We start from the raw sequence: 27646 nt of genomic DNA, 5'->3' as shown, positions 1-27646 counted from the left end.
GAATCCAGGTTGAACCCTAAAATCTGGGTCCTTCAGTGTACCACCACAGTAGGCCAGATACTGGACCCCTACCTGACCAAGATGCCAGCTGAGGGACTGTGCACCATCCAGGTCACAAAACCACAGGGAGACCCTCAGAGTTCATCTGCATCACTGTACCCATTTTACAGATGAGCAATCTGAGCCCTGGAGGACAAACTAGACTTGCCCAAGGGTTTACAGTAGCTGACTATTGCAGTGGGGCCAAAACACAAGTGCTCAGTATGATAGATGCTGGCTCAATGTTTACCAAATACACTGACTTTTGTTTTGGAGCACTCATTTGAGCTGCTGTATTAGTCTTCCAGGGCTGAAATACAAAATATCATTGATTGGGTGGCTTAAATAACAGACCTTTCTTTTCTTATAGTTCTGGAGTCTGGAAGTCCAAGATCAAGGTGCCCACAGGGCTGGTTTCTCCTGAGACCTCTCTCCTTGGCTTACACAGGGCAACTCTCTTGCTGCCTCTTTACTTGGTCATCTCTCTGTGCATGGGCACCCCTGATGTCTCTTTGCATGTCCTAATCTCCTCTTCTTATAAGGGCAACAGCCAGATGGATTAGGGCCCACCTTAACAGTCTCATTTTAACTAAATTACCTCTTTAAAGGCTCTCTACTTCCAAATGCAGTCACAATCTGAGGTGAGGGCATCAACATATGAGTTTTGAGGGGACACAGGTAAGTGCACAATGTCCGCATTTCCCGGGCTCTTTTGCAGTTATGAATGTTCATATGCCTGAGTTTTGGCCAATGGGCAGAAGTGATGTGTGCCACCCAAAAACCCAGACTGTGAATCCTCCTGTTCAATCCTCCACGTTCTCATGCTTGCTCCATCCATGGGCTGAACCCAGGAAGGACTCAAGGCCCAAGAAAAATGCAGAGCCACTGCATGGAAGAAGCCTAGGTCCCTGGACACTCCTCACTCTCCATCAAGGAGTTATCAGTGAATGGAGACTGACTAAACCACCGGGATCTGGGACTGTTTGTTACAGCAGTTAGTTTCCCCTGACTAATACATGTAGCTCCTCAACCAATATTCTTTCCATAACACATCAAGGGTCAATGAATTTCACCTAGGAGGAAAAAAAAAATGACAGGCTGACACCAGCTCCAAAGTCAATGAACAATTCAGGTGGCCTGCAGACATGATAGGAAAATCTACTTCCCTTCTTGGGGTTCCAGGCATTTTAGTGAGCACGGTCCCCCAGAACCTCCTCTGACTTACAGTCTCCCATGGGTCTCTGGTTCCTCCTCCCTATATAGGCTAATTACTGGGAGTGGGGTGGAAGCTGTAGATGATAATGGTCCCTTTCTTATTTAAACAGGCAATTTGTCTTCCCAATAAATGCATTTTTTTGTCAGCTCAAATATCCCCCTTTGATAGAAATCTGAAAATAATTAGCCTTAATAGCTCTGCTGTGAATAATGCTGCACAAGAAGGAGGTAGATGTTAGTAGGAACCTTCCACTCCAAAACTAAGTCACCCTCTTGGCCTCCCACCCCCCAAAAAACAAATGTAACAAGAAAAAGATTATAGGTTTAGTGCTACTTGGGAAGAAATGTATATTTGGAATAAATGCATGAAATCCTTTAAAAACAGCACATGCTGAAAACTTCATATTTAGTTTGATTTGCTTTCCAAATCACACAGACTGCACAGTTGCATACAATCTTTAAACAAGTATAACCCCTGAGAAGTGTGGATAGATTTAAGAGAAATAAAAGCAAGATCAGCCAGCTTGTAATCTTCTTTTCTCTTTTTTTCCTCCCCAAAGCCGCATTAAATTGGCTATTGAGAACAATAACATATTTGTGCTTTTATAGGTAGAATGATTGGTATTATGCAAAGATTTGGCTTACAGTCTAAAGGCACATTCACACTGATCAGGACTGCGTGCCACTAATAATTTTCGGGATGCTCTAGGGAACCCGTAATTCCCTAGGACTACAACTTAGCAGGTCAATGCATGCTTTGTACAGAATCTAAGCCTTGCTTCTAGAACCATACCCACCAATAAGACTCTAGGAAACTCATTTCCAAAGAAGGTCTTGGAAATGTTAAGTGTTCCTTTTGACCTACATTCCCTCTAGCCTGGGTAGGTGCAATGACTCAGCCAAGATAGGCTGCCAACTTCAAAAATGGCACCCTGGAATCCTTAGGCAGAGCCTAAAACTGCTTGTGTGCCCACACCTTGTGACCCAATAAGCCCAGCCATGAAAAATTATCCTAAGGAGGTAATTTAAAGGAAACACGCATACACACACACACATACCCTACACATACATACAACTAGCAGTATTTTATATATAAGGTTAAAATCCAGGAACAGTGGGAAAATGGTTTGGTAACTAATAGTACTCAGGTCAACTTGATAGAGAATTATACAGTCCATAGAAAGAATATATTTGAGGAATACAAAATAAGTAATAAAAATTTTAAGTAAAAAGTAAAACATTAAACACATCAAGAACACATTTAGAAAAGGATTTCTAAACACATTTAGAAAAGGATACGGTTTGGAAGGGAACACACATATTCCCTACATGTGTCATAGAGTCACATATAGGGAATAGAGTTGAAGGATTTTCTTGGTTAATTTCCCTTAATGAAACCATAACATTGTTAAAAAATATAAAAACAACACAAAACAAAACAAAATGAAGTGGTTCCTTGGTCTTTTCATCTTTGATAACCACACATATGTCTGTGCCCTGAGATTCAAAATCTAGGCTCAAATATAATGTACAACTTCCATTTTAGGGAATTCAGGAATTCCCTGCTAAGGAGGTTTGTGGGGGTGGTAAGATTTGGTTGCATGGACAAACACAATCAGACCACTGCCAGACTGGCTGTTTCATCTGCGATGCTGGAAACACCAGCTGTTCCTATGCATCTGGAAACATGGAGACTGGAAGGCCTACTTCAAGACTACTCCATAGAAAGGTCTGCAGATGCATTCACACACAGCAGCAGCAGAAGTACTCAAAGACCTTAGGCTGTGATAAAGAGCAGTTTACAAAGATAAGTCACCTTCACTATGAATGGGAAAGCCAAAGGCAAGAAGGAACAGGGTTGCACACCTCCCTTTCATCTCTGGGAACAGGAAAGTAGCAGTGGCCACCAGGACACTCCCATTCCCCCTGAACCAAATATGTCCTTCTGCCATTCTCCCATGCTTGTTCCTTCAAGAGGTGAGAGAGACAAGGAGCTCCATGTTCATTTTTCATGATGTTTACGCTGATCTCTGGCTAAGTGGTTAAACTTCTCTTGGGGCCAACCTAGAGTCATCATAAAACATCACTGCTAGAAGGACATGAAGGTCTAGCCTAAAATACTTTTTTTTTTTAAATTAAAGGCTGTTTTTAAAAAGAATTGTTTTTCTTTACTGAGCACCTACTATGTGCCAAGCACTGGTGTCAGATGTTTCTTATCTATCATCACTGCAGAACTGCCTGCCAGACATTATTATCTCTGTGACACAGATTGGAGAAGTTGGAAAAATGGAGCGACTTGCCCAAGGTCACACCCTTTTAAGTGGTGGAGAGGGATTAGAGCCCAAATCTCTGGACTCCCTGTCCAGGGCCCTCAACACAAACTATCCTGCCTCTTCCACATACTCAGGGGGACTCAGCTTGAACTGCTCTTGTGGCAGGGGCTATAATTAGTTGTCTGGTCCCAGTTGCTTGCAGGGTAAACAACGTCTGATAAACCCACAATGCTGTAAGTATTTATTACATTGCAACCCAGCTGCCAACTGTCTAACCATTTTAATAAAAAGCTATTTTCTAAGGTTTATGTTTTATTGCGTGTATGACTCCCTTATTGGTTAGCATTTTGGAGTTGTGGAAAAGGTTATGAATTTAGAAACTGGCTGCATTCATATCATATTTAAAACTTAATGCTATTTTATTAAAGACATATGGGCCTCCAAAGTACACATATTAAATGTCATGTAAGAAAAGTAGCAGTTTAAATCATGGTCAAATTCATTTTTGACGTGACTCCTGAGGCTTCCCAAGATCTGAACTATTTCTTTGTAAATCTGGCAGTTTAACCACACTCATAAATCACTTTCAAAGCATATTATTTCTTAATTTTACTGCATTAGAGAGCGTTTGGCCTACACAGTGAACTGTTTGTAGCAGTTATGTGAACAAAGTTGCACATTTAGTCATATAATGTGCAAAGGAAGAGGGGAGGGAAAGCAAAGAAGGAAAAGCTTTTTATTCTTTATTCCGTTTACTCACCCTGTTCATTTTTACCTAAGCAAACACAATTCATATTTTCAGCTTAGGCCTCTGGCATCTAAAAGTGTAGAGGCTGCAAGTTGGTACTGAGGCTTTTCTGAACACAAAGAAGAAAACAATATTTTGTAATCTAATCTTCTCCAAAACATCCCATGACTAAAAATTAGAATGAGTACAGAAGTTAGAACCTCTCTTTCTCTTTTTCTAGCATTAAACTGAACAGAGTTTTTTTTTTTTGGGGGGGGGGTTTCATAATACAGTACTTGGCTGTTTTCTAATTGTCTAAAGATCCAATATCTCAATCTTGGGTTTCAAAACCCTTCTGATGATGGGATAATATTCTTTGGACATGTGTAACAAGCTCCCAAATTTCATTCCCCAGTTTTTTCATTTCACTCTGGGGGCAGAGGGGCCTGATTCCAATGACAAATTCTAGGATCTAAACATCAGCCTTGATTTCCAGATTCGCCAAGGGAATTAGAGGAGGATTAAGAGAGTTGAGTGCGAGGTCACTCAAATGAAAGAGCTTAAGGGCTCACTCCTGCACCAGGCATCCTTTCCCGCATTGGTCCTTATGGAGACCTCTCTCCTCCACAGCTGTCCAGAGGGCAGCTGCACCTTCATGCTCCTGGCTCCATCAGTGGCAAGGAGCCTTCCGTCCCCCACGCCATGCTTACTCCTCCCATGCCTTCACCTGCCCTACTGCTTCCCTCTACCATTCCCACAAGAACAAAAGGGTCTCGTGCGGTGGCTGAGGAGATGCCCAAGCTCAGGAGCCTGGACCTCCCCAGGATGAATGTGAGGCCTTCTTTCCCCTCTCACATTCCTTTCTTTTAGGTATTTTACTCTTACTAGGAAGTAGATGTCCCAGAAGAGCAGGAGAAGTATTTCATTTAAGGATAAATTCCAGAAAACTCAGTTAAGCCACCAGAAATAGAGGGGCAATGCCCCCTGCTGTGGACTGAATGCATACCCCCAAATTCACACGTTCACGCTCTACCCTGCAATGGGACTCTACCTGGAGACAATATCTTTAGGAGGTAATTAAGGTTAAATGAGACCCTAATCCAATAGGACTGTGGTTTCATCAGAAGACGGAGAGATCTCCTTCTCTTTCTTTACTTTCTCCACCATGAGTGGAGAGTGCAGTGAGAAGGTGGCCATCTACAAGCCAGGAAGAGAGCCCACACCTGAACCCAACCATGCTGGCACCCTGATCTTGAACTTCTGGACTTCAGAACTGCAAGAAAATGCATTTCTGTTGTTTAAGCCATCTAGTCAATGGCATTTTGTTATGGTATCCCAAGCTGACTTAGGTACCTGCCCCCCAGCATCTCAAGCCAAAATTACCTTCCTCACATTCACCCACACATCTTGATGACACAGCAGTGCCACAAAAAGAGTCCTTGTAAGTTGAAATTACATGACTAAGAACACTAGCTGCTACTGATGCTTTAGACCAGAGCCTGCACTAGCTCCTGCCACAGATTATCTCATTTAATCCCCCAACAGACTTGGAAGGCATTACATTCCCCATTTTAATAAGGCAACCAATAACAGGAGGTAGAAGTCCAGCCTTTAATCCAAACCTAAACATTACCCTGAAACTTGGAGTGGGCCCAGTCCCCAAATGGAGCAGCAAATCCAACAACAGCTCATGAACAAATTAAGAATTGCAGGTTTTCCATGGAACTCAACAGCTACAATAAATTCAGACTTAAAACCTCCCCACAAAAACAGCTGGAGGCAACTCCTTAAATTGTGTCAAGAACAAACGTAAAGGCTGTGGAGTGGGGGAGGAGTGAATAAAAATGGGCCCAACAAAAATACGGGACAGGTCACCGAGCCAGATAGCCTCTGTGACAATTCAAAATGCTCAACAAAAAAAGAAGAGGTGACTCACTTCTAAATTTCACTCAAGAGTTAAAAGCTGCATAAAGTAGAAGCCCCAGTACATATCCCCCACTTCAAAAAAGAAAAAAAAAAAAAAAAGACAGCTTTGGAGCCTAGACAGAGTATTAGTTCACTGTTGAAAATAAATAATGAGTTCTAATTCAGGTAATGTAGCTCAAAATTTACTGCCATATTTTAAAATGCACATGAAAAATAAAATTATCCTAAAATGTCCTTGGTGAAAAGGCTGCACGTAATTGCTATCACTGACAATGGCGTTGAACTTAGCTAAATTAACATCAAAGGAAGTCCCAATTACAGAGCATCTGTGCATTATTGATGGTGCCCTGTCTGTTCATCTAAGACACTCTACTGTAAGGAGCAGAAAAGCAAATAGAAGGGCTAATTGTAGCACCAGCCTTCAGCGACTCCAAGGGCAAGCCTTCCCTATCATGCTTGTGAAATGGCACTTCTGCTGGTCAGAGTGACAAAGAAGATGCATTTGGAATCTGAGTGTGTATACAGGACCCAGAAGGAAGCTATGGTGACCATAGGTGGGCAAAACAACTTCTAGGCAAAAACACACCTCCCAGAGGGTTGTAGCAAACTCTCAAGCCAGATCCAACAGCTGTCTGGGAACTTGGATGTTCTAGAGGTGTTGGTGAGGAGAAACAGGCTCTCTGGGGAAACAGGAAAGAAAGATGTTCTCTTTGCTTCTCAATGGACCATTTGGGATAAAGGGCAGAGATAATTTCTTTTGAAATGAGAAGCCCCTCTCTTGTGAGCATCTGGCCCCTCACTGAGTCTGCAGGGTGGCAGAACGGGGTGCCATTACTTGCGTGCTACTGCATGCTGGTACTTGCCTAGGCATACCTGTTTGACACTCCTCCAAAGGGTACCCTGAAAGTACATATCAGCTGCATTCAGACAATCACCACATTTTTCTTCCAAATGTTGTGAAGACTTTTAACTCTGTTCAGGTTGGACACCCTAAGGCAGGGGTCTCCAACACCAACCCCGGGGCTACAGACACGTACTGGTCTGTGGTCTGTTAGGTACAAGGCCACACAGCAGGAGGTGAGCGGCTGGTGAGCAAGCATTACTGCCTGGGCTCTGCCTCCTGTCAGATCAGTGGTGGCATCAGATTCTCATAGGAGTTCAAACTCTATTGTGAACTGTGCATGTGAGGGATCTAGGTTGTAGGCTCCTTATGAGAATCTAATGCCTGATGATCTGAGGTGGAGCAGTTTCATCCAGAAATCATCCCCCATCCCCACCCCCAGTCTGTGGAATAATTGTCTTCCACAAAACTAGTCCCTGGTGCCAGAAACGTTGGTGACTGCTGCCCTAAGGTTATCTTACTACTTTATCTTGTCCACAACTTTGCTTTTGGGAACAACAAAAAGATCAGGTAAATGTTAAGTATCAGAAACATTCATTTCATCACTGAGCTTACATGAGTTTTCTTTTATATTTTCTTCTTACAATTTGCTCTTCTTGTCTGCTATTACCTATAGTAGCAGGCGGTTTGGAAATAGCCAGAACTGCAGAGTAGAAAATGGGACCATGCCATCCCTGTTTTCTCCTTCTTCCTTAGCCATGGAATTGCAAATACATGCACATGTCATTGAAGGCAGCTTCAGAACAATGTTCATGATGTTTCTCTAGTGGCCTGGCATCTGTGTGGTTGGCCTCTGCCTGCCCTCTTCTTGCAGGTTTCCCTGCCTTCAAGGATACACAATGGCCTGAGAGTTCAGTCTCTAGAATCCTACAGTCTGATGCTTCCATGGGCCCAGAAGGGACTTTCTGAGGAAGACAGAGCTCTATTAAGCTGTAGAGTTCAGGAAAGACAGCAAGGCCCTGGTCTAATGGAGGGGAGGGGATGCCGAGGCCATCATGATTCTCCTTTTACTCATATGTCAGTCATTGGCCTTTTTTCCCTGTTCCTAGACAAGTTGCCCCTGCATTTCCAACTTATTCTTCTTCATCACTAGCCTAGAATCACCAAGCTCAAAGCAAAGAATTGGGAGGGGTGGGCTAGAGGATGGAGAAAAGCATGTGAAGGATTTGTCAAGCTCACCCATGCACCCATAGCTGAAGAACAGCAGCCAGTCCTGCCCTGTAGCTCTGCACAGAACCCCGGGCAATGTTGGTTTTAAATATGGATAACTTTAAATCAGAACCCTAATTTTTACTCTCCAGAACCCAATTTCTTAAGTAAACATCTTTATTTTCCTCTCCTTTTCCCTCTTCTCTTTCCTTTCAAACTTAATTTTTAAAAATAATGATAAAAAGAATCTACATTGCAAAAACAAAATGCCAAAGATACTTTTCCAAAGTGGATCAAGAAAATGTCAAGCTGGTAATGTGCAGACTAAAGACAAATAAAGGCTCCATCTTAGTCATTGCCAGTGATCATGCGAATGACAACTTTTTATGGCCCAGTTAGGAAGACTTAAATTTACTCCTTAAAACGAGACAGCGAATACTATAAGGGACAGGGGCTTTGAGGTAAGAACATGTCAAAGAACATTTTGGAGATGTTGTGAACTCCCTTTAAGGGGGAGTCACTAGTGGGTCTCTGACAGCCATCAGCTGTCTCCTTGTCCCAGCATCAGAGCTACTCACTCTTACATGGACCCATCTCTGCCATCCCAGAGCTTCTTTAGACACAGCTCTCTAACCCCTGTAGCTGCCTGAGCACTGACACTGGCCTGGGTGCTGGGAACACTGTGGCAGCCTCAGACCAGTGCCTGCTGTTGCACAGATTTCCACATCACCAAAGCACCTGCTCTGCACAGAGCTCTAAGGCTCCCTCTCCCAGATACCCAGGGATGCAAATACAGGCCTGCCCAGACTTTTCCCACTTCAAACTCTGCCAAGGTTCCTCCTCACCCTCAGGGGAAACTGCAAACCTGACCTAACTCAGAGATCCCCCCACAGCCTGGCTCCTGTAGTTCTTTGCCTAGCCCATGTATTTCACCAAAATATGTTATGGGGAGTCATCACAGGGTTAAAATTGGAAATTACAAAGTTGCCTCTGGCTGCCTTCTATCTCCTGATCTTCCTGCTCTTTCACCCCTGCCTTCCATCAGAAATGTATGCCTTGTTAATGAAATGTAAGGGATACAGTGGGAAGAGCACAAGCTTTGAGTTTGACTTTTTTCCCTGAAGTAATTCAAGGCATAGAGGGGAAAGAACATGAGTTTTGGGGCTTAGGAAGACCCGGGGGAAAAAAAGGACCTGGTTCCACCTTGCTCTGTAATTTTAGGTTATGTATATAATTTATCTGATCATCAGTTTCCTCATTTGTAGATTCAAGTTTAGGGAGAAAATTAGAGATAAAATTGTTAAGCAGCTGGTACAATAGCTAGCAGACAGTGACTACTTAATGCATGTTCTTCTAACTCACATATCAGGGAAGTTTCTGTGCATCTAATGTACCACTAGGCAGCCAGTTGACCTCTAGACTGGCCCTGCTATCCTAATTAGTTAAGTACCCAGAAACCCTACAGTAGTTGGTGCTGTGGCACCAATGACTGCCACTAACCTCACAAAACTCCAAGTTGTGTTCCAGTTAAGACCCTGGTTCAATGGCCAGAGATGCAGCAGAGGTAGGGTGTGTGGATGGGATGGCCTGCCTAGGTATTAGTCAGCACACTACTGCTCAAAATCTTAGTGGCTTATTACAAGCATTTCTTTCTCATGTAGAGGTCTGTGGTTGGCTGGGATGTTTGCAGGCCTCAAGTCAGGTTCAGGTCTGGTCACGGTGTCTCTCATGTTGTTTTCATAGCAAATGGCAGACGTGTGCGAGCAGTGAGTGAAAACACATGGTGCTGCGTAAGGCCTTGGCCCAGAATTGTCATGCTGTCACTTCCACTCGCATCCCATTGGTCAAGGAGTTACATGGCCAAGGCCAAAGTCAATGGAATGGGGAAGTGTATTCCTCCCTTAGATGGGGAGCCACAGCAAGGGCAGAGAGAAAGGAATGGTTTTAGACAAACAATGCAATCTACCACACTTCTCCCAGTTGTTGGGTTGCAGAGGCAGGACAAAGTATCCAAGGGTTATTCATCTTATCCCCAACACTTAAAAAATGCTACTTACTTCCATGATCCTCTTGATACATCCATCTAAGCATCTTTGGAAAGCAGCGAGCATGTGGGAGGCTAAAAAGAGGAAGAGGGTGAAGCTGGGCCATTGGGGAGCTGGGCAAGCCAGAGGTCCCATCAGGGAAACAGTAACATCCCCCCAGGCACTGGCTTCATGGACAGTAGTCTTTACTATGTGCTCAGCACCTGGCAAGGCCCCTAGGACTCCTGGGAATGCCCCTAAGAGGCTGCTACCACCCTCCTTCTTTCTATTGTGGATTTTGGTTTCACCAGCACACCAGAGACATGGCTTTCCTGCAGTGCTCTATTTTTTTATTTTAGAGGGTTGCTACCCAAATGCAAGGCTACAGAGGCCGCCTCCAAAGAGCAATACTCCAAAAGCATTTGCTTGAGGCACAGGATGCCATGGTTCTAAAAATGGAGAAATACAAAATCTTTAAGTGATTCTCCCTCAAATGAACGTGCAAACTGTGAAGTCAGGAATAAGGTTGAAAAAACAAACAAACTGCAAATGTTTGGCTCCCAGAGTTGTTTTTGAACACACCATCTAAGCATTTTCTTAAAAAAAAAAAGTTAATTAAAAAATTTTCCTCTCTCCAAAATTTACTAGAAAGCAACTGAAAATAGAATCTGAATATGTCTCTAGACAAGAAACATCTGCATGAAAACAGAAAAAAAAATCATAAAAACATGAGCACATTCAGGTAGTTGGAAACATCCAGAAAAACAACCAATATTTTAAATTATTTTTTGAATGTTTGGCACTGTGGAGAACTTTCAAAATATATTGGCTGATGGTCTGTTGAACTGAATGTACTTGTGATTTATAATGTTTATTTATAGGCATGTCCTGGCTTTATATAAAATATATATTCTTGAAAATATGAGTATAAAGGACAGTAATTATAATAAACCTAGAAGTAGTTTCTGATACCCTTTTATGCATTTGCAATTGGGCTACATAGGAGTAACAGAAGATATCAAAGACATACGCAGTGTAGTTTAGAATAAGATAGTACTTAGTAAAGTGCTAGACTAGGCATAAAAAACAATTAAGTGTAGCAAAGAAGCAACTAAGTAGTGCTCCTTTAGGTATAGACAAAAAATACAATAGCGGTGAAGACAGGGAAAATTTCATTGTAACTACACACAGACTTGTGGGTACCCTAACATGTTTCATGAGAAGAGCTACTTACTTCCTAAAAGCCCTAATATGAGCAGGTGGGTTGAGAAAGAAGGAGGACTCCAGTACCACCCCGAGTGACGAGGAGAACACAGCTTCAGATCACACCCTTGCCTCCCCGTGAAATGCTACCCAGTGGAAAAGCCAAGTCATGGGGATTGTGGTAGTAGTAGGTTTTCCCATCATAAATAATCCCGGGAAAATCCTTTGGAAAAATAAACACGATGCCCAGAATCTGTCTTTTCTGCCAGTGTACAGGTGGCAATTAACACACAGTCTAAAGGCAATGGTTTCTTTCCTGCCTTTTAAGGTAACCATGTTGACTGAAGTAATTAGAACGTATACAACAACCTTTTCATGATGGATCTTCCAATATGCTCTGCTGTTCATGGTTCATTCCTTTGATGAGTATTGACTGAGCCTCTGCTATAGACTAGGTACTAGAGATACAGAAACGAACAAAACACAAGGTTCCTGCCCTCATGGAGCTGGCACCCCAGGGGCGAGCAGCTTCCTCATCCCAATGAGAAGCCAGCTTCCTTATGAATCATTCCCTGTCTTCATCCTAGATGGCCTTTTGCATGGAAACCTAAAAACACAGACACAGATGGAAGAAACTAAAGGTACCCAGGGGAGTGAGGACCTAACTCCAAGAGTCAATGGCAGGACTATGTAGGGTATTCGTGGGAGCAGGTGATTCTCAGGCCCAAATAGTTTCCAATTTTCAGTTTAGGGGGAAAAGAATAAGAGAGACTTTTGGAAATGCATGTACTCCAAAGTTTATTTCTTCAACACAGGGCATCTCCCTCCCTCTCCTTCCTTCTTTCTATCACACACAAAAACACATGCACACACACACACAATAGCCCACCCTCCCAAGTATCAAAACGTAGGCACACACACAAATATACAAGCTACAACAAACTACACAAATACACAAACTACATGATGGGAAAATCAGGTGGAAAAATCAGGAAAGGAAATCGCTCGCCACTTAGAAGCTGACTCTGGTGTACACATACCTCCCAGAACATGCATATGTATACACACACAGAGATTGAAGCGGGTATACACACCTGCATGGGAAAAAACATATGTTTGAACACACTGTGCCCACATAAACAAACAAGTGACATGTCTTCAAAGACACCTCACTACTCACAGACATATTTATTACCACATCTTCCCTATGAGAGGATGGATATTAATGCAAGCAAAACATAAGCGTCAAAACACTTTCTAGAGTTGCCCTCCTTAGGCTCCTTTAAGATTCTGAAGATTAAACAGTCGGTAGCCAACTTTGTATACATGCCTGTAAACAAGAGGGCTCAGCTTTAAATAATTATGTCAAAGAAATGACAACTGTGCTCTTTGCCAGAACAGGGATGAATAATTACAAAGTCAGGACATAATTAAACAATTCTGACTGTCGGATTTTTGAGCTGTCTCTCTGATGTGCAGGGCTGACATGCCGACCACACACGTCATCCTGGACAGGCCTCTGCACCCCTTTGATCTATGTTTCCCAGTGCAGTGAGGGGCTTCACAGTTTGGTTACTAGAGGGCTCTTTCTTTGGGGGCTTGAACCTTCTCTGTATCCAGCGTGGTGTTCTCTGTATTAACAATGGCATGATTCAATGGCCAATATTTGATAAAGTTATATATATTTTATATATTTGAATTTTGGAAATGACAAAGCCTAGCTGTTGCAGGTCCATCAACTAATAACACACACACACAGAGAGATAAAGTCTGGAAGCATCCATTGTAGCATTCAGCTATCACTTCCTAATGAATGACAGCATCTTTCTCTACAACAATCAGAGCTCAGACAGAAGCCAGCTTTGAAACAACAAAAGCTAAAAGGCAGCCACGGAGGAGAAATGTGTCATCATGGGAGAAAGGGAGCGAGGACTTGCACTCAAGCGCCAGCGCCTGCCAGGTACCCAATCAGACCTCTGCGACATCGGGCCTTTATTACCTCCTGGATGGTTCTGCATTTGTGTCAGCCGAGAACACCCAGACTGCCCGTTTCCCTACCTCCAAGGCAAGAGCTGTGATTGGAGGGACATTTTCCATTCTCCCAAATTCTTTATGTCAGGAATAAAATGAAAATAGCTCCCCAAATCACAGCCACCTTAATCATCCATCAGAGCATTCTGCTGAATAAGCACAACAGGCCTTGGCTTCCCTGGAAAGGACAGGAGCCAGCTTGAGATTCCGATTCCATCGTGAAAAATAGGTCTTCCCTGAGTGTGCTCAGCACAGCGGCAGCAACACATGGAAAGGAAATTGCTTGCCACTTAGAAGCTGACTCTGGTGTACACATACCTCCCAGAACATGCATATGTATATATACACAGAGACGGAAGCAGGTATACACACCTGCATGGGAACAAACATATGTCTGTACACACTATGAACAGGTGAGAACCAGCCTTTTTAATGCCAATTTATTAATTCAGCAAGGAGCTCATTTGGCGTCTTTCTTTCTACAAGAAAAGTACCACTGCCTATCTCTGAAAATAACAGACAAAAGGGAACTGCCTGCCATTCAATGTAGGCATCCAGTTCGATATGAAACCAAGAACACAGAAGAATCGTCCTGGGCACTTGAAGAATCATGGCATAAATTGAACACTTAACTGGAAGCCCAGACCCCCAGGGTTCTGGTCCCAATTCCATGGAGCCTCAGGAAACTACACCCTCTCCCAGCTCCCTCATCCATGAAATGGGAGCAAAGACTAGGTGATTTCTAAGTCCTCTTTGGTTTGGAAATCATGTGACCACAGAAAGAGAACCAAGATCACCATACTTTGTAAGAGTACTTTAGTCTCTCTCCTCAAATAATTAACAGATATTTTTTTAAACTTTTGTTTTAGGTTTGGGGGTAAATATGCAGGTTGGTTACATAGGTAAACTTGTGTCATGGGGGTTTGTTGTGGAGATTATTTCATACCCAGGTACCAAGCCTAGTACCTAATAGTTATTTTTTCTGCTCCTCTCTCTCCTCCCAATCTTCAGCCTCAAGTAGGCCCCCATGTCTGTTGTTCCCTTCTTTGTGTTCATGAGTTCTCATCATTTAGCTCCCACCTGTAAGTAAGAATATGTGGTATTTGTTTTTCTGTTCCTGCATTAGTTTGCTAAGAATAATGGCCTCCAGCTCCATCCATGTTCCAACAAAAGATATGATCTCGTTCTTTTGTATGGCTGCATAGTATTCCATAGTGTATACGTATCACATTTTCTTTATCCGATCTGTCACTGATGGGCATTTAGGTTGATTCCATGTCTTTGCTATTGTGAATAGTGTTGCTGGGAATATCCACATGTATGTGTCTTTATGATAGAATGATTTATGTTCCTTTGAGTATATACCCAGTAATAGGATTGCTAGGTCGAATGGTAGTTCTGTTTTTAGCTCTCTGAGGAATTGCCATACTGCTTTCCACAATGGTTGAACTAATTTACACCTTAACAGGCTTTTTAAAGCTTAATACAGTTAGTAAGGATATTGGAGTCAATCATACAAACATGAACTAATTCTAGAATTGATTAGAAACTAATTGGGAACTCTAAAGGGCATTTCTGCTGATGTTGCTAATGACTCAGAAACAACTAATGCTGGATTTTAAGGAGCCAGTCTCAGATGCTTTCAAAAGCAAGGAAGGATTTCGATTCCTCCCACCTCTACTCAACAGAACAGTCCTGCTCTTACCTGTTTTCCTCATTTAGACCTTAGGAGGTTTTGTTTGAACAAAGAGATCCACAGGGTAAATATGTAGCTCACTGCTGCAGGGGTGAGAAAGCAGAGAGAGAAGAGTGTGGGCCCAGCGGTCAGACACAAGGTAAACCTCCAGCTCCACAATTACTAGCCAGGTGACCTGGGGCAGCCCAGTTAACTTCTCCAGCCCTCAGTTCCCTCACCCATAAAGCGAGCCAATGACTCCTTCCTTCTACTTTAGAGGATGATGTGAAAACTTGTAGATCTGTGCACCAAGAACCTTAGAAGAATGGGGGGTGGGCATGCACTGAGTGCCCCATCCAGATATGGTGGGTACTACATTTATTACCCCTTCAGATTTTGTGTGACAATGTAGAGCTGCCCACATCAAAGCCAATGAGCACAGGAGAAATACTGTTCCACTCTGCACACAGGTATACACATGAATACAGATGTATACAAGAAGGTGAGATATGTAGGGTGGGCAGGTTATTTATAATAACCCAGGATACTATAGAGTGCATTTGTTGTACTTTTGCTGGGTTTGGTCATGCTGGCTAGCTCTGGACTGTTTTCACCAAAAACAAATAAAAAGAAGGCCAAGAAATAAATTATTTCATTTGGAAAAATTACAAAAGCTAGAATAACTAAAGGCAGTTGTGTGCAATACATCAAACCTGTGCCTCGGTAGGGAGCACTGTTAACACTTTAATAGCTATGAAATGAATCACTCAATTAATTTCCCACATGCTGAAAGAGGTAACAATACATTTATCTGCCAGTAATATACTCTCCATATCATATATTTCCACAACTGCTAGCAATTTTATTCAGCATAATGGAAAATAAGTTGCACCTCATGGATTCAGGGAAAGAAAGTGGCCTGAGGTCTGCTGCCAGCAGAGCAACTTGATGGAAGATGTTTCATTGTTCTGTTTTGTTTTTGTTTTTTCTTTCCCCCCTTTAATCACTTCCAATGCACATGCAGAGTGCTATAAGTCAATAGCTGAGGATAAACTAGACTTCTAGGATATCAGTGCCAGCATTTTCAACATACAAGTTGCAATCTCATAGGAGGTGACCACACAGCTCCACAGAGCCTCAAGGAAATGACAGTTCTCCAAGGAGGTCATCAGGGGTCACTGAGTCCATTCCCCAGCCTCTGGCTTCACTGAAGGACTCCCAACTCCTCCCAAAGAGACAGTCATCCATGTCCTTAAAAAATCTCCTTGTGTCTGAATCCAAGACCCCAAGCCAATTCTTCACTGCCTCATCAGAGCTGCCATTAGGATGACACCAAATTCACTTACAGACTCAGCTGGTAAAGGAAAGGTCAGTAAACACCATTCTAATCAGCTCTGGAGAGATACATGTGGGGGGCACATGCCAGCCTAGGGACACATTGTCAGGAAACATCACCTTCCACACTAACGATATCTCAGAGGGCCGTGGAGCCCTTGCCTGTGATGGAAGAAAATCACTCTTCGCTAGCTTCCCTTTGGTGGCAAACAAGAAAGTCCCCCTCTGAAGCACTAGAAGAATCCCACCTACCCCAAAAGCCCACCCATGCCCAATGCTTTCCTCTTTCTTCTTTCTCAGCTGCAAACCTGCAGAGGCCCCACTTAGTGAATATCTTCAAGAAGGAGACCTGCAGTCCCCCGCAGAACTTCACCATTGGGCTATGCATAGTGCTGCTTTATTGGTAAAACAGGAAGATCCAATTTACACCTAATCCTATTTCATGTTTGGCCAACAATGTATCCATGGAAGGACCCTTCATGTGAGATCCCAACTGCATTCTAAACACTCAGAGGACATTCTGCATGCCCTGGGGTGTAAGCACTGCCATGAGATGTAAATCCCTTGTGAAGAACAGCAAGTAGGCAGCTCACCTTGGGCTTCACCACCTTCATGAAGGCTCCTCTGACCAACGCCTCCTCTCGTTCTTGTCTGGTTACTTTCTGGGCATCCAGAAATTTCAAGTTGGGCAGCTTGTACAGAACAAAGCATCTGGAAGACAAGAGTCAGAGACAACTCAGGAAGTTTGAGTGGCAGCCTCAGAGATCCCGACAGCTTGTCTGATCTTCAAGAATCCACACCATCCGGTCTTCTGGAACTTAGACCTTGGCTGCTCCTCCTCTCTTCTTTCACAAAGAATAAACAACTGTTCCTTGGAGAAGTCAGAATGATTCTATCTTACACACATGCACAACTAAACATTAGAAGCACACACTAATGGTACTCTTGGCTCAAAGGTAAACACACACACACACACGTGGGTTAGCCAGTGGCACCCTATCAACACATGCCCTTCCTTCCAGTCTAGAAAACAGGCTCAGCTTCTTTGCTACACAGAAATTCTCAGTAAAATAAACCTATAAATTGATTGTACCCTTTACGTCACTGCCATTCCTATGGGTCATCTGTATCATAGACTGTAATGACCTGGATGACTGTGGGTTACAAGTGAGGAACACATGTAGCTGAGAAATGCTTCCTTGAGGAATCAGGCAGGGGTCTTAAGAACTTTGTTCGCATCATCCCTCGATAATACATGTGGTTATTTCCACACTTGCTAACCTATGAAGATTATCAAGGAGAAATAGGGGGAGTTAATTTCTAGGAGATATTAATGGCCCAACAAATGCTAGGTGCTCTCCATTTCCCTGGAAGAATTCCTTGGCAGATGGACTCCAGAAATAAGCCAGTGGCTGCTAGTGTAATTAACTGTCCTCAAATAGGTATATATAGAGTTGACAAGAATAACCACTTGGCCAGGGTATAGTTATATAAATGCACAAATAAATGTATAACAGGTATGGACATGTGTCTATACTTCTCCCTCGTCAGGGACAGTCACTAACCAAGATGCTTTCCATCAAGTTCCATAGTCCAACAATCAAACAAGCGAGTTGTTTCCACCCTATTCTGCTTATCAAGAGGTGAGTACCCAGTGTCAAGAGCAATGGATTATCTCCAAGGGAATATGTCATTTCCTTCCTATGCCCAGCCTCCTCAGCATATACTCATCTTTCAAGCCTCATCTCCTGTGAAGGTTTTTTTGTACACCTCCACCCTTCACTGCTTTCTCCCTTCCCAGGACTCCTAGAATATGCTATCAGCACCTTACAGTCTAACATTTTGTTGTTTTCTAATTATTTTCTTGGTGTTCATTAATGTCCTTACCCAAATTGTAAGCTTCTTGAAGGCAGGGACAAATTTATTTGCTCACTCTCACCACATCTTGAAAACTGGCGTTAGAATGGAGTCAATAACATACCAGTTGATTTCAGTTGCACAGATATTTCTTGATCACCTACTATGTGCCAGGCCTTAGGGATACAGATGTGATTACAACATGCTTCCTGCTCTCAAAGGTGTTCTCAGTGTAACAGAAATTACACACTCACTTGGAGAAATTAGGAATAAGCATAGCTAAGTGCCAAAATCGAGGTTATGCATAGAGTGGTTATGGGAGCACAGAGCAAGAGGTCTACTGACTGAAAACTCAGTGGAAAAGGAGAAACAGGAAATCTCAAATGGGCATCAAGGAACCACACCTTAAGGCAACCCCAAGAACCTAGCTATTCCTCAGTGAGGATGTTACTTGGAACAGTGTGGCTTGCCTTCACTGGAGCCTTGGGTTCCCAAGGCCACCTTCCACATTCGTAAGGTGGTCTCATTATTGGTGGCAGTAGCAGCCCATCTGGAGCAATTGCTGCAAATACACCAGCTGCAGTAGGGGCTGCTTGCTCTGTGGAGCTGGCAGGAGTCAGGAACAGGTGGGAGCCCCATGCCCTCCTGAGTTGGTGGGGCAGGAGCCCCTGCTCCCAGGTGCAACTGCAGCTGCCCAGCTGCAGCTGCAGACCCAGGCATCCCTGTGCTCTTGGGGGCTTGGGAAGCCCCCCTCCGCTGGAAGGCTTGGGAGTGCCTGCTCCCACTGCCTGGCCTCTCCCCACTCCCAATGCCCGCTCCAATTTTGGAGCAAAGTGGCGGCCAAGCCCAGGCACTGTCACAATCTGGCTAAGTGTGTTCATGCTCGGAGCAGTACTGAAACACCAGCCCCCTGCCACCTCAGCCCCTTCTGGACTTTGGGTGCTGATGAGCACAGCAGGGAGGCTAAGGGACAGCGGAGGACAGCTCAGCATGGGCCTGCAGGCATCCCTTGGCACAAACAGCCTGGGCACCATGGGCACTGTAGACAGCAGGTTGATGGCTGGCAGCAGGAGGCAGACAGGCTCCTAGGTGGAAAGGGGTGTGTCCCCGGTGAAACCCCACCATCAGGCCAGGGGTGGCCTAAAGCATAGGGGCTGGGCTACCAGTTTCGTAAATCAGAGTGAGAACATATGGTACTTTTTCTGGACCCTGCTGTGGCCACCCATGGACCAATCAGCATGCACTTCCTTTCCTCTGATGCCCATAAAAGCCCCAGACTCAGCCAGACTTGGGCAGATGATGGGACAACCTGCCTGTGGAGAGGAGCTACCCACTCTGGGTCTCCTCTCTGCTGAGGGCTGCACAGAAACTGAGATGACCTGCCTGCAGAAAGGAGCTACCTACTTTAGTTGTCCTGAGAGCTGTACTGTTGCTTAATAAAGCACCTCTTTGCCTTGCTCACCCTCCAGTTGTGCGCATGCTTCATTCTTCCTGGATCTGGGACAAGAACTCGGGACCCACCAAATGGCAGGACTGAAAGAGCTGTAACACAAACAGGGCTGAAACATGTCCCCCCGCTCACCACATCGTGGGTGATGAGACAGAGAGAAGAGCTGTGGCCCTTTGGGGAGCCCAGACCTAACAGCTCCCCAAGCCAAGGCTGTGACACCCTCTTTGGGGCTCCGTGGTTCCTGGCATCTTCAAGCTTCCAGGTGCCACCATGTTCCCCAGTGCCTGCAGTGGAAGCTGGTTGTGGTATGCCTGGTCCAGATGCAGCCTCACAGGGAGCTAGTGCCCATGTCAGTGCCTAGAGCTGCCCAGCCTGCTGCTGCTAGCATGCCTGGCTGTATGCAGTGGCCAGACCCTGTGCTTGCTTGCTCATGTACCCCTTACCACTCCACACCTGGCTCACCCTTGGCAGGCATGGGATCTGAACTGGTAGCACGAGCCAAGTGCAGCCCATCAGGCCGAGTAGGTGGAACAAGCCCAGCAGACCCAAGCAAAACTCAGGCAAAGGAACCACCAGTCACAGAGGTTTCCAACTGAGGGAGCAACACCCCAAGGATTCGGTGACATTATCACCAAGTGGCCTGCATATGCTTATCCAGGTAAAAGGCTTGGCTGACCATCCCAAAGCCAGAGAGAATAGTTTAGAGGTCTGCAGGAATAACCTTCACAGGACTCATTGTTAAGGTCAAAATATTATGAAATTCTTTTCTTCCTTCAGAAATGTCCACCCCATGCCTGGTGTCCTGGAAATTTGACTCTGGCTACTTCCTGTTTCCTCCCTGGCCTCAATCTATTGTCCTTTTCCTACCCTGGGTTCTCCCTTCCCTCCAAATACCTGCTAACCTCACCCAAAATCAAGAAAGTGCCACAAAACACCCAAATATCTTTCCTTTCTTTGTTTCTTTCTTTTCTTTTTCTCTTTTTTTTTTTTTTTGAGATGGAGTCTTGCTCTGTTGCCCAGGTTGGAGAGCAGTGGCATGATCTCTGCTCACTGCAACCTCTGCCTCCCAGGTTCAAGCAATTCCCCTGTCTCAGCCTCCCGAGTAGCTGGGACTACATGTGTGTGCCACTACTCCTGGCTGATTTTTGTATTTTTAGTAGAGACAGCGTTTCACCATGTTGGCCAGGCTGGACTCAAACTCCTGACCTCAAGTGATGCATCTGCTGGAATTACAGGCATGAACCACCACCAAATATCTTTTCTATCCTCCAGTAGAGCTCCCACCGGCCTCAGTCAATGTCAGAGAAAACTTCCATCTTCTGCTTGTAGCAGAAAAGTCTTGATGACAACAGACTCTTTCAAATAAAGACATGTACAGACAGAAACAATATGTCAGGAGTGACGCGCAGGGAGTAAAGACACCCACTAAGTGTAGGGTGGGAAAAGATGAATATTCAGGTGAAGAAAACATCAGTATTAGAAAATCAGCCAATGTTTAACGATGGAGTGAAAGATGCCTTCACGGGGCTGGCAGGAACCATGATGACAACAGACCGCACATTGTCATTTTGCCTCACTTTGGATCACAGCCCTGAAATCAAAGGAGAAAGAGAGAGAGAGAGGTGCTGGCTTTTAAGCTAGTTAAAAATTTTAGATGACAAAGAGCTGCTGTTTTCAGATCACTCTTCTTATACAATCGAAGAGACAGCCCATGACACAGGCTGCCAGTCACCCCCTGAAATGAGGGATGATTTTCATCCGTCCCGTGGGCCAGCCTGGGTTTCCAAGTGGTTGCTGCTTGGAGAGGTCTGAGGGACACTAGGAGGACTTGCCCCAAATAGTTCCATCTGAGATTCAGCCCAGGGTCCAAAGTTCCTCCATAGAGATGTCTTCTTTCATTTACTTACTCATACATTCATTCGTTCAACAAGTAATTATGGAACAGCTACTGTGTGTCAGGACCTGGGTCAAGTACCAACATGAGGAGATAAAAGCAATACAGAAGATCTGTGCTCTTTCGGTGAGCTCCTATTCTTGCACAGTGGTTCTCAAACTTCAGTGGGCATCAGTATTTCCTGGAGACTTCCCAACACACAGATGGCAGGGCCCCATCCCCAGAGTTTCTGATTCAGTATTTCTGGAACTGGGCCTGAAATTTACATTTCTAATATGTCCCCAGGTGATGCTGATGCTGCTGGTCCTGCTGAGAACCAATGTCCTCGTGAAAATAACACCATGAGGAATAATAGCTTTGAAATTAGGAGGGTGGTGAGGCAGCAAAGGGTCTCCTTCCAGTTCTGCTAAGGGCTGCCCTGCCCCAATGCCTGCAGTGCACAGAACCCAGCCAGTGGCCATGTCTGCCAGATCTTCTTGCCCCTTTGTGGCTTGGAACTGGCTCCAAACATTATTGCCAAGTGATAAGTCAGTGGGCTTCCTGCTTGCCTGTCCTTTCGTGGTCCTGGGAGATCTATTTCCCTTTGTTCTAGGTCATGTCAGGGTGTCAAAAGGCATAGCTTCAATCCTGAGTGTAATACAAGTTTGCCATAAAACTACAAGAGAGGATTCCCAAAGCCACAGAATGAAGGCTTTTACAATATCAATTCAACCCTTGTAAATTTAATCCTGGGTTATTTGTTGCACCAAAATCTCTTTACTGTGATGTATTACTTAGTTACTGGGGTTATCACAGCCGTATCCTAAAGTTGCATAGTACATAAAACATTTCAGTTAACAATGCGGGAAGGTTAACTCCCCCAGATAACCTGCAATCACAAGGGCTAGTCCAGATGACATCCCTCTGTCAGCTTCCACGAGCTATTGATGGTTCAATCAGTTTGTTTTGAAGGTAAAGTACAACAAAAGGGCACTAAACTTATTCAGACTGTCAACAGGGGCTATCGGGAATAGGGTTTGCAGGTAAGTAATTCTGGGTGTTTTAAGGCTATTATCAAACAGCAATGGTTGAAGGAAGAGACAGCTACTAATAACACAGAAGGCAGCCATCATAAACCACTTTATGGCAGAAACCCCCGTCTATAAATCCTGCGACACCCGGAGACAGCTTCAGATTTATAAAACTGCTTGTTAAGCCAGGGCACTGCTTAATGAAAAGAGATCCGTCTAAGTTCTAAGTCTCACGTCCCTAGCTCCAGAGGGCAACTCCAATTTTCCTGACCTTCTCAAGGTGGCTGGGGGAAAGCCCCCAAGGCTGGGGGTGGTGAGGGGTGGGGGTGAGAGTCAGAGGTGCTCTTGGCTGAGATACAGAAGGTGGGGTTATCAAGAGGAGAGCAGGGATCCTGGGAAGGTGCTTAAAGACCCATTTGTCTCTGTCTGGAAACAGATTTCCTAAATCTGAGAGACCAGCACATTGAGCTTTTCAGGTCCTCTTTCTTCTCACATAGAATGTTCCATTTGCTTAAAGGACTCCTCTAAGGAGAGAGATAAAACCGCTAGGAGGAGAAAAGGAACAGGAGAAATACTTTTTTTTTCTTTCTTTCCAAAATCAATTTTCTCTGCTCTAGTCCCAACACTCAGGCATTTTTCATCCAGACCTGAGAGAGAGAGGAGGATATTATTTCCCCCTGCCTGTAACTGTTATCCCCAGGGCAATGGCTGCTCCCCCCAGGGCAATGGCTGCTCCCCCCAGGGCAATGGCTGCTCCCCAGGAACACCTTACAACCACAGAAAAGCTCAGATGGGCCTCCACGGTCTGTGAATGGGGTTGGCTGACATGTTTTTTTCTCTGACACTCTATTCAAGAAGTACCAAGTTTCCAATTCTTGAGGGAACTGGGCATGGGGTCATTGGAGTTTTGTTTCGTTTTTAAAATTTCCTTCCATTTACGGCAGTCTATGCTTCTTTGCATTATTTCTTGCTGCCTTCTTGCTTCCATTCTTTGGAGGCAGTGAGACATGGTACAAGCTACTGATGCCCTACCTGAGACCCCTGAAGGCAGCAATGGGTGATCTGTGAGCCATTCTCAATCTTTCACAAAGCTTGATGGGATAGATGAGTCCGTCAACAAAACATCATGCTTCCTCACTGTTGACTAGATTACATTAACTCCATTTAATAGCACTGGTTACCTCATGCTGAACAGAAGCCGTGATCAACTGCTGAACATATCTGTTTCATAATAATAATAAACGTAGCAATGGCTTCAGTGCAGCCTATTTGAGAGATCAAAGTTTTTAAAGTGTTGGGGAGAAAAATAAAAGGAGGGCAAGTTTTTGTAACAAAAAGCTTGGGGACTAATAGCATAGGGAAAGAGGCCAGACTCTTGAGTGTATCTTGCCCTGTGATCTTGGTTCAGTCTCTGCTGCCTTTCTGAGCCTCAGTTTTTCTATCTATGCTGTGAAGGGGATGGGCCAAATGATGTCTAAGCCTCTTTCAAATGTTACCTTGCTTGAACTCTACGTGGCTCAAAGTTGACTTACAATAAAAATGTCCATGTCGTCCTTTCTTGTTATTCCAATTTCCTTATATAACCACCCCCAACACCTCCAAGTAAATGACGACTGTGAGAAAGTCAATAAAGACCACAGAGTAATGAACAAACAGTGTGAGTGGAATAACTGCAGATGCTCAGAGAGATGACAACAATCTCACTCTAATGAGCCGAGGTGAGCTCACCTACAGCATTCATGAATGCCTGACAACTGGCAGAGGCCAGCTGATTTTCCTCACAGTTCACCGGCAGCATGTTTGAAGTCTCTGTGCAAACAATACACCCACAGGACAGACCAAGGCCCTCTACAGAGGGTAACCGGCAATTACTCTGTGGGCTTCTGTCACTTTGATCTCTGGGTCGTGACCTTTGCTTTCTTGTGATCTTCAAAGCCCAGATTGTAGATTAGCTGGAGAATGCTCACTGGGTTATGTAAGCCACAAGTTTTACAGCTCCTATTCGTCTGGGAAATGGTGGCAGCCCAGAGCGACCAGACGGCGGAGGGTCCCTCCCTCCTTCCCTTTGGCTGAGTGCTGCAGACACTGGGCAGGCCCCAGGGCTGCTCCATGCAGGGGAACAAAGAAAGGGTGTCACGTTTTAAATAATTGAAAGTTGTAAGGAATACAGAAGGCCCTACAGGGAGGAGGGAGGAAAGCAAGGCCAACCAGAGACTGGAGTGGCAGGAGGGGATGAACAACAGAGGGTTCAGTGACAGAGGAAGAGCTAAAAGACCATGAGACCAACTCCCTTATTTGAAAGGTGAAGTCCAGACTTGTCTACTGTTAACCTTCAGTCCATTGTTCTTTCTGTAGCAAAAACAAAAAAAGCAATGGCAAGGGAAGACAAGAAATAGACCATTCTGGGCACCCAACTTTCCCATATTGATTTGTTATTTTGGCTAGCGTTGAAATCCACAAGGGGCACTAAAGTGGTTTCTCAGTAGCATGGTGGTCTCTCCGGCCAAGTCTTGCACTGCTGTTCTCTTCCTGCCCAAATCCTGGAGGCTGCTGATTATCACATTCACCTCCATTCCACATTCATCCCAAAATAGCAGCATGGTGTGTACACACTGAAAATCACAGACAGGTTTAAGCTCCTATAATAACAGGGCCATGGACATTTCTCAGCCATGAACTATGATGAATGGCAAAGAGAAACCCCAGGCACAGTTCTGCTCCTGCCCCAGTGGGGCCAGGGTGCTACTCAACAACTTGGTAGTATGTTCATGCTCACATATAAGTTTAATGAGCCTGTTTTATGGTGGGGATGTGTGCCAAGAAAATCCAACTGGGTGCACAGGGGGTAAGTGAGGAAGTGAAAGGGGTGAATTTGGGAGGAGGGGAGGAAAGACTCCACAGAAACTCAAGCTCTGTGATGCCATTTCCAATAACTACATAAATCGAGTTACTTCCCATTTCTGGTCCAGTGGTTGGCCACAACGTGACCTAAAAACTGGGCTGACCTCTTTGAAATCAACATCTCCCATGGAAATGAAACAACAGACACACTTGTTTTGATGTATGCCTGGGTGACATATTATAAATATTACATCACATAACCACAGAGGATGCCAATCAATAAGAAATTTTTTCAGACAGCACTAAATGAACCATGGGTTCTTGCTTCTGAATACACTCCTTTAAGGCTCCTAGTATTGCTTAAATGATTAATAGAAGACATATTGTCAGAAAATGTACTTAAAGTGAAAAACAGTAAACTCTAGAAATATCATTCATTTTTAAGCAATTTTCTAGTGAAAACGTCACATAAATTTACATAGAGGCTCTACTGTTAGGCTCTGGGTAACAGCTAGAAGGAAGGCAAACCTCATGTTTTGTGGATGAAGGGCCAGGAAAATGTTTTACCAAAAGAAAAAAAGGCAGCTGCATTGCTTTGTATAAACACAAATGCCACAGGAACTCCAGAATCAAAAGTCATATTGCAAAACCCTAAAATTTCTCAGTGGCAAATGGAGCACAAACTCGAGGAAGGACAAAGCGGATATGCTTACAGACCATAGAATGGAACTATATCAAACACATATCTATCTTTTCCATATACAAGTGTGAGCACTCATCAAACTAACAGTAAAAAATAAAGAGATTACATAAATAAAAAATTTAAATGTGCTAGAGAATCAGCCTACCATTCCACTCTTCAACCAGTTGCTGTGCAGTGAATGTGTAACTACATGGGAACATACTTACTGTTCCTTGTGCTGTTCCTAGTCCCTGATTCTCTCAGAGTGCAAGCATCTTGCCATCATTGTGGATGATGTAAATTTTCTAAGTTAATTTTGACTAGTTATGATTTTGGTTTTGTATGACCTCTAGAATCTAGCCTCTCATGGCAACTTTGTCATATGTGTACTCACAAACCACCTCCCTAGCCCCACCCCTCAACTCCTTCCAAGGGAACAGAACTGGAGTGGGGAGGATGGGCTTGGAGGGTGCCCAGGCTAGCCCATGAGATAGACCACACTTGTAGAATCCAGCCCTCCCTAAAGATTCATGACCACAACCAGCACTTGGATTGAGTCTGAATCATAGTCCTTTGCTTATTAGCTGCATTTGTTGACATCCAAATGGATCTGATTCCAAATGGGCAGTGGGCATCTGAGATGGCCAAAGATCCCTGCATCTCCCTATAAGTTCCTAGTTCCTGAGAAGGAAAGGTGGTTTCAAGCCACCTCCAGAAAAAAAAAGGTGCCAAGCCCTTTTTTCATATCCAGCACTACTTTAGGCATTGATGAGGCTTCAAGAGTCAAGACAACTCAGCTCCTACCCACTGGAAGCCATTCTCTAGATGTGGAAATACATGAAGAAGTGAGAAAAAATACACAAGATAGGATCTATAAAATGGTGTGAGACAGTAAAGGAATAAATTGAACTTGTTGGGAGCTGAGTGTCTCCGAATTCTAAAGCCAACTGGACATCAGAAACACCTATGGACTGTTGTGTTGTAATTGCCACCAACTGCATCAGAATGCCTTGGATGACTCAGAGGTAGATCCTTGATTATGGAATACTGATGTAGACTGTCCTCCTATTTTAAAAGCCCCACTGGGAAAGCCGGACTCCACATCAGATCTTCTGATCTGACCCCACATACCTTGGTCTTAGTACTTTTGCTAATGCGACCAGTTACAATAGAAAAAACAAATAGTAATTATTTGAGAGCTGATGATACACAAAAAAAAGAATAGAAAAAAATTTTTCTTAGCTCTTCTTTTCCTTTTGCAACCTCATAAGCCCTGTACTTGAGACCACTCCCTCCCTACCTCTCTCATTCTAGAAAAAAATTACAAAAACGTGCCTACATGGTTGGCTTCACACATAGCTTCTTGGCCCCATGAATGAATGAATAAATGAACAAGTGCATGAATGTGTGTGTA

At 44.1% G+C, this 27646-nt stretch overlaps 1 protein-coding gene across 3 annotated transcripts in view; it reads right to left on the bottom strand.

Moving 5' to 3' along the window:
* Positions 1–27646, bottom strand: part of LRMDA (leucine rich melanocyte differentiation associated) — a 1137585-nt gene that overhangs the window by 483064 nt on the left and 626875 nt on the right. For all 3 annotated transcript variants that reach the window (XM_063607438.1, XM_063607439.1, XM_034930898.3), the window contains exon 5: positions 17092–17209. In XM_063607438.1, coding sequence (XP_063463508.1) covers positions 17092–17209 — 118 coding nt within the window. The remainder of the gene's footprint in view (positions 1–17091; positions 17210–27646) is intronic.

Source organism: Pan paniscus, chromosome 8 (assembly GCF_029289425.2).
Source record: "Pan paniscus chromosome 8, NHGRI_mPanPan1-v2.0_pri, whole genome shotgun sequence".
In the NCBI taxonomy this organism is placed as follows: domain Eukaryota; kingdom Metazoa; phylum Chordata; class Mammalia; order Primates; family Hominidae; genus Pan; species Pan paniscus.
This window is presented reverse-complemented; position numbering and strand designations above follow the sequence as displayed.